The sequence below is a fragment of the Dreissena polymorpha genome, unplaced genomic scaffold (assembly GCF_020536995.1).
Source record: "Dreissena polymorpha isolate Duluth1 unplaced genomic scaffold, UMN_Dpol_1.0 chrUn008, whole genome shotgun sequence".
Lineage (NCBI taxonomy): Eukaryota > Metazoa > Mollusca > Bivalvia > Myida > Dreissenidae > Dreissena > Dreissena polymorpha.
In genome coordinates, this window is record NW_026273322.1 from 221,769 (window position 1) to 229,480 (window position 7,712).

General features: G+C 40.8%; 1 protein-coding gene across 1 annotated transcript; it reads right to left on the reverse strand.

Moving 5' to 3' along the window:
* Positions 1 to 1,058: 1,058 nt before the first annotated feature.
* LOC127863433 (uncharacterized) lies at positions 1,059 to 6,209 on the reverse strand. Its single transcript, XM_052402961.1, has 3 exons — positions 5,625 to 6,209; positions 4,219 to 4,359; positions 1,059 to 3,604 (listed from the first exon to the last, which is right to left on the reverse strand). Exons 1-3 carry the CDS (start codon positions 5,817 to 5,819, stop codon positions 1,490 to 1,492), a joined length of 2,451 nt encoding a protein of 816 aa, XP_052258921.1. The 5' UTR covers positions 5,820 to 6,209; the 3' UTR covers positions 1,059 to 1,489.
* Positions 6,210 to 7,712: the final 1,503 nt, after the last annotated feature.

The window sequence follows — 7,712 nt, forward strand, 5'->3', positions numbered from 1 at the left end:
AAAATATAACCCGCTTTTTTGGAGGATAATGTAATAAATGTCCACAACCCCACACTATACACCCCTCTTCACTCCACCCCTCCCTCCTTTGTGATTGAAAATGAGAGTCCCTTCACCTTTAAAAAGAAAATAGATGAGCGGTCTGCACCCGCAAGGCGGTGCTCTTGTTTTTATTTTGTCATGATAGTTTACCCTTATTTGTGTTACTATTTTCAATTGATTTGAAACCTGCAATAATGACTCCTCATTTGCAAAACTTTGTAATATTTTTTTGGTAAGTCGATTGTTTGTAGATGCCGTTGTGGTATACTTGTTTTAAAAAGTTTTTGCTTTGTGCAAATCAGGAAGTGAGTCGTCTGTTAAGCAATAGTGTGTTATGGAGAGAATACAGCATTTTGATAAATGAGTATGATGTTGGCGTGTGATCTGGGTTGTTTTGGGGAAAATTGTTGTTGTTAATAATTGTCGTTTTTCTGTGAAATTTATTGACTTTTTAGACGATTGTAAATTGTAAGACTTGTTGAATAAACATGAACACCATGGGTTTTGTTTAATCTTCTGTTGCTGTTTCAGATTGGCACATGTCGGGCCATGGTCACATGGTTAATGATTAGAGTCACGTGGTTTATATCCAAGATCACAGGCTACATGACTTGTCACGTTAATACTTGTAGACTTGCAGTGATTCATTCATATCTACATTAACATACGCAGCTCGTTATAATTCAGTTCATCTGGTGAACTGGCAGGACCTGTATACAAATCAATTATTTAAAATCATTAGGTACATATAATAGCGTACAAATGCGTATAGAACATACGATGTAATTGGTACAAGCAACCGATGGAACCACGTATGTGTTATGTCCTTTTACCGATTCAACAGCGTTTACCGTACGAAAACCATTTTGAACAATACGAGTCACAGTAGTTGCACAAAATGCATGAAAGTAAAAACATGTTTCAGTCATATCAGATGCATATGTTGCTTTAATTTTAATAATGGATGATTTCTGTATCAAAAAAATGAAGTCGACGACTGTTTGGCAGTTTAATAAACCCACAAACCATTTTAACTGCAAGTATATAAGCACGTCTATTGATGCACATCTATTACCAAAACAAAAACACGAAACAATCACATTCTCACACTGGCGGTACATAGCACATGACACTACTGTATTTAATGCATATATGCCCAAAACGGTCTATATGCGACTACATAGTCTTAACAACATTTTTTAACAAGATGTTTTACAGACAAAACTTTTTTCTACGTAACAATATGTTTTAAAGAAAGTACATAGTCAGGTTGGTATTCTACGTATTCAAATGTTTTCTCATAATATGTTAAACGATGCTCACTCAATCAACATAAACTTATCTAAACATTAGACCAGATAAAGCAGCTAATTACATCCTAAACATAAATTTTAAGTCAAATCCTGCTGATTACATAATACGTTGATAAATTGTATGCATGTATACTTTATACCAGACGATAAATTTGCACGTAATTTTGACGAGCAGAAGTGGTCTCCGTGATCGCGAAACGCTCTCCGAACGGCTCGGTACTGATCGCCAGGGGCTGGGCCAGATTCTGTAGAATTATCTTGATGAGAGCGCCGCCTGGCGAGATCTGGTGCACGTTGGACGATCTGTAACCTGCCACGTAGATGTTGCCTTGGTGATCTACCGCTACGCCACCTGCCGACTTGAGAATATCATTAGAGTACGAATACAACACATCGTAGTCGACCTTATCGTCTTGTTCGCGGTCGCTAAAGGTCGATCTCGAGTCAACGCGCTCGATAGGCGATGCTCTAGCCGTCGCGTCGAGGTCCTCGGTCCTCAGAGAGCCGTGGGAAGTGTTCTTCTGCTCTTTCTCGCGCGTGTCGTAGGATTCTTCAAGCCGCTCGTCGAAAGCTTCGTTCATTAAATTGATTGGCGAACTCGCGGAATCACGAAGTTTCATCTGCCCTTTGTTGTGGTCCTCAAACGAAGGAAGCGTCTTGGACAGCTCGGTCCTTGATAGCCGCTCTGTCATCGTCCCGCCTTTATTGTCCTTACCGTCCCCAAGCGCGGTGCTGGATCGAATCCTGGGTTTATTGGGAACCATGTTGCGCTTGGGACCCTGATCTTCCGGAATCGCCAGCTTTCCAGCTTTCCTGCGCAGAACCAATGCGACGACAGCGTCTTTGGTCCGGTCTGTGACGTAGACTTCTTTCCCCGAAACGTTTGTGGTGACGTAATTGGTCTTGATGAAAAGTCGTCTGCCCGATGGGTCGTCCTCAATGGTATCTATTTCAGTACCATCTACGGTGAGGATTTTCAAATTTCCTTTCTCCGCACCTATACAGCCGACAATAAGGTTCGACTTCGTGAACGTTATTCCCCAGCATTCGTCCATCATTCGAATGGTCTCTATATTCTTCAGGCGTTCACCGAGGTAGAAGATCTCGACTTTGCGTTCTTTTGGCAACGTGACGGCGATCTTATTGTCTCCTAGCTCTGTAAAGTCACGTGGCCATGTCGTAAACGTCTGCTCGTAAATAAGATTCCCATCGTCCTTGAAAAGCTTGATTTTCTGATTATTCTGATCCGCGATCAGCATGCGTCGGTCGGACAAGAAGAGAACAGATGACAGACAACAGTTCCGGGTATCAGTCGGCGTTTTGCAGCTGAACTCGATCTCTTTCTCTGCGTGGCGGTCTCGTAGCAGTTTAAGTCCTGGCGCCGATGGAATGAACGCGCGGCGTCTGTGGGTGAGAACCTTCCCGAATGTCTCAACGCTGACCAGAGACTGCAGGAACGCCTCGAAAGCATTGTCAATCTCGAAGCTGTAGTCTATCAGCTCGAATTTCTCCGTCTGCTCCTTGGCGATTTGGTCTTCGTACTTGATTGAGCGCTCGATACACTGCTGGACCGTGATGAAGACCTGAGCGTTCGAGCAATGGCGGTTTGTGACGGTCAGGACGGTCTTCGCGTTCTCCACAGCGCTTGACAGCGCTTCGCACCAATCAACTTCCGATTTCAGCTTCGTCGTCTCCTTGGCATGGATTGCGTCGAATTTTTCAGCGAGAGTCGCTTCAAGTTTCTCCAGCAGGATATTAATATTCTCCTTGTAGTTCGAGATCTGTTCCAGAATGCCGTTCTTCTTACCATTGAGCGCCTCGATGTTCCCTTCCCGGTCCTTTCGCATCGTCTTCAGATGATCCAAGTACGAGTTGAGCTTATCTACCAACTCCTCCGTGACGGCTCCCTCCTCGAGCTGTTTGGCCAGCTTTTCAATAGACGCCACCTTCTCACATCGGCGGTGCTCCGTGGCCACGCACATGACGCAGCACAGCGTGTTGTGATCGGCGCAGAAGAGCTCGATGTCCTTTCCCACGTGGTCAGCGCACGGCTGCGGTACGGACAGGATGCGCTTCGGGTGCCTCTTGATGATGTCCATCTCCTCGATTTTATGTCGGCGGGAGATTTTCATGAGGCGGTGGTACTTGAGGCAGTTGTCGCAGAGCGGCTCCGCGCAGTCGCGGCACCAGTAGGAGGCCAGCGTGTTTTCGCCACCCTCCTCGCACGTGCCGCAGAGCTTGTCGTCCACCTGGGTTGGAGAAACACGTGCAGTCAGATAGGAACTTGTTAAAAAGCACTTACATAATGGTCTAACTTAAACAAACTACTAGTATTAAAAATATCAACGATATGACATTCTTAGAACACATTGTTTGTAATAACTCAAAATGCACAACGACATGGTAATATTGTGGTAAACGTTCAGAAACGAAATAAGGAACATGACTTTTCCTGTTAGGCGCCTCCGCGCTTAAACAATGGCTTGAGACATCGTTGTAGACCGTTCTAATGTCGAACTTTGAACTATTTCAAACCAACAGTAATATAAATGAGCCTCGCTCTTTTAAAAGGGGGTTTAATGCATGTGCGTAAAGTGTCGTCCGCACAAGCTTATCAGGGACAACAAACTCCGCCTAAACTGGATTTTTGCTAAGATTTGCAAAGAAGAGACTTAATGTAAAAGAAAAATACCAAAAAAGTGGAAAGTTTCGCCCCTGTTTAGCCTGTGCGGACTGCACAGGCTAATCTGGGACGACACTTTACGCACATACATTACACCCCCTTTTTACAGAGCACGAACAAAATATAATTTCTTAGTCATTAAGCATGTTTCAAGTATAACATTACCCTGCTAATACAGACCTGTAGCGATATGGACTCGAGCAGAGCCTCCATCATCGTGTTGGCCGGAAGTGTCTCCGCCCACTTGTCCAGCGGCAGTTCCGGTTTGATGACATTCGTCAGGGCGTGACATTTAGGGCAGGGAAATTCGCGGTGCGTTACCTTTGAATGACAACCCATAAACGTATTACTTATGCGATAAAAATACATTTTATTCATAAACCGGACTCAATACTCACGCAGAAATATCCATCCAAGAATTGTGTCCGCAATGTAAAAAAAGAAAAGCGCGAAGAAATATGTTTCACCGTTAGAAAAATATTATTTCACCAAAATGCAATGTAATGAACGCTTGGTCACACTGAAAGAGTGCACGAGGAAATCGAGTGTGTTTGGCGGTTTTTCGTCATTCAGCTTTGGGCAGTTGAACTGTTAAGACGCAGTTTAATTTTGAGTTTGTTTCTTTTTTGTACTTAAATAATAATTCATGTATTGGTTAACTTAGAGATGGAAAACTAAATAGGCGGATAATGCATATGTGTATGAATTAATAAAATGTTTTTTTATGTAGATAACATTAATTTTGTTAATATGTATTTGTTGAATTATTTCATCATGTTGATGTTTGTCATGTTTTACGCAGACAGTGGACTGTCTAGATGCTTTACCAAATACACAACATGTATTGGAAACTATATACGTCTTGTTTGGTTTATTTGCGATAGGTAAGAAACAAAATTGTGTTTTTTTAATGAGATTCGTATACATAAGAATTAAATGCAGTGGTTTTTTAGGAATCTGTTTTACTCTGTCCAAAGGCGCTTGTTAATCTGCGACAATTAATGATACACCTTAATTTACAATAAATACTACTCTTATTTCACTTAGCTAGAGATTGTTGTGAATAGTCGATGCTTATTATCACTATGCCTAGAGTTCCATCCGTCAGAGTAAAAAAGAAACGTTAAAAAACACGTTTAAAAACCAAACTGTCATTTCATAACCTAAACCGCAACCGTTAGCTTTGTTCACGAACATCATCAGTTAATGTTTTGATGTGATTGACTTACCGGTTAAACCATTAGCTACTGTATTGGTCAGGAAGCACATATTTTTAAATGCTAATGTTTTTGAACACGCAAACAATGGCAAAACCGACCGAATCCACGCACTTAGATTTCGCTCTAGTAAAACGGGGCTTATGCATGTGTGAAAAGTATCGTCCCAATCACGCGTATCAGGGAGAGCACTTTCGGAGTTCATGTGTTTTTTCCGTTTCAATGCAGTCTATTCTAAGCGAAAATCCAGTTTAGGCGGAAAGATTCGTCCCTGATTATCCTGTGCGGACTGGACTGACACTTAACGCACATGCAATAAGCGAGATTTGCCTTGAGCGAGGCTCGATCGATTCCTGTGCCTCTGTATACCTGTTTATTCCGTGCGGCGTGCTGTATGTGGACAGTGATGCAATGCTCGCACAGCGTGTGGAGGCACTTGAGCAGTTTGGGGCGCGTGTAGCGGTCCAGACACATGGGGCACTTGATAAACGACTCGTCCACGGCATATGCAGTCAGTCCTAGGATAGACAAGTCCTTCTGCTTGGAGGTCGCGCGCTCTTCCATTTTTTGGCGACTTACGCTTTCGGGAGGAACGATTTTCCGGTGAAAATTTCAAGCGCTTTGATTCTGTTTGATAAGTCAACTGCGTGGTTTTCGTAACGTTTCAGAACTTCTAGTTTTAGAGATGATTTCCGATGTAAGAATACAACATGTAAATTACGAGATTTTCGTGACGTTCATATCATGAGCGTCAATGGCGCTCTGATTAATAACATATCATATAGCGGTTGTCTTCGTAGGAATTAATTTGTTAGATCGGGTTTATAAGTTTCTTATCACATACGAAAAAAAGCTAAACAATCATGTTATTGCATTCGAAAATGCTGACTAACAAATGGCGTACCTGTACACAGTTTTTCGGACAATGCGTAATAATTCCAGGCGAACACGAAAATGGCCCGTTTTAACTTATTTCAACTTTATATTGCATAAAACTCCTGCAAATATGTATGTCGCGTTTAAGCCATGGCATTGCTTTCAAAATTGCAAAATTGACCATATTTCATATTTATATTCTAGTAAAAGGCACTTTTGTTTCCAACGAATTAAGCATTATCTTGAAATATTTCATAAACACAATCGCTTTCAGACAAAAACCAATGAACACGATTTAAATATAAATTTAAATATCTATCTGAAGGGTGTAAGCAATTAAATAATGCCATAGATATCTGCCGATACAATGGAGTCCGAGCTACATGATCAGTGAAAACATTTGGGTCATGTTTCACGCGCTATGTGATCAAATATCCGTAACCATTGTCTTTGCCCAGTGGCAAGGTTTTATATAACATATCTTATGAGACAATATTCAGGTGTTTAAAGTTTACAGGCTTAAGTGAAGGTTTCAATGAGTAGGTCGTAATCACGTTTGAACTAATAGAGATATTGTTTGAAGATTGTTCAAGTAATGCCCACAATTAGACGACAAGATCACGCCTGGTCTAGAAAACACAAATCATGCCAATGATCCAGCTAATGTTGTTGAATTTTCGAAATGCAGATATTGCATTATTCTGAATGCCATACCGGTACATACAAAAAAATGGAAACTAGGAAGAGTGCCCTGCTCTGGTAATTGTAACGAATTCTTATTTCAGAAATCATAGTTATGGTGTAAATAATGGTACTTTGAGTAAAAAGCCACTTACATTATAGAACAATCGGATAATTCATATGATCAACTTATGAAATTCAATACCGATTACATGTCATGCTTTTATATATGTTTTGATCTTGTATACTCATGGACGGTATGTCTATTGTATATATTGAATAAACCTAAACCTATATGATCCCAAAAACACATGGCACAGTTTTTACGGAATCCGGAACAAGAGTATCTTTAAGTCTGTTAAACATGGCTGCTGGTCAACTCGTACCTAAGTCAACTCGCACGGTAGTCAACTGGCACGTTTTTTGGTCAACTCGCACGGCATTTCTGGTCAACTCGGTTTATAAGTAGTTTATAAGTATGCCCTTTTTAAATAATCTGAATATACGTTTGTTACATTTAATGGCTATTTTACACTTGTGATCGGTGATTTTCACGGGTTATATGAATGTGTGTAAGAGGTGTGAAAGGTCTTATATACAACAAACAATAATTCAAATGGCAAAACATTAATCAATTAAACTGAATAGGTATGATAATTAATCAGTGATACTTCAATGTTTGCCACAACACGGATAATGTTGTAAAGGGTGTTTTATACCTCATTAAGTCAAGTAGTTATCTTTATATTCCAGCTTTGCCTGAAGTAATTTAATAAACGTTGTTTAATTGTATTGTAGATGAGTGTTTGTTTTGGGGATACTGTTATCACTCGATCCAAGCATTTTTACCCAATAGCGGAATATATGTAATTTGCAATTATGAATAGCGGGTATAATGCT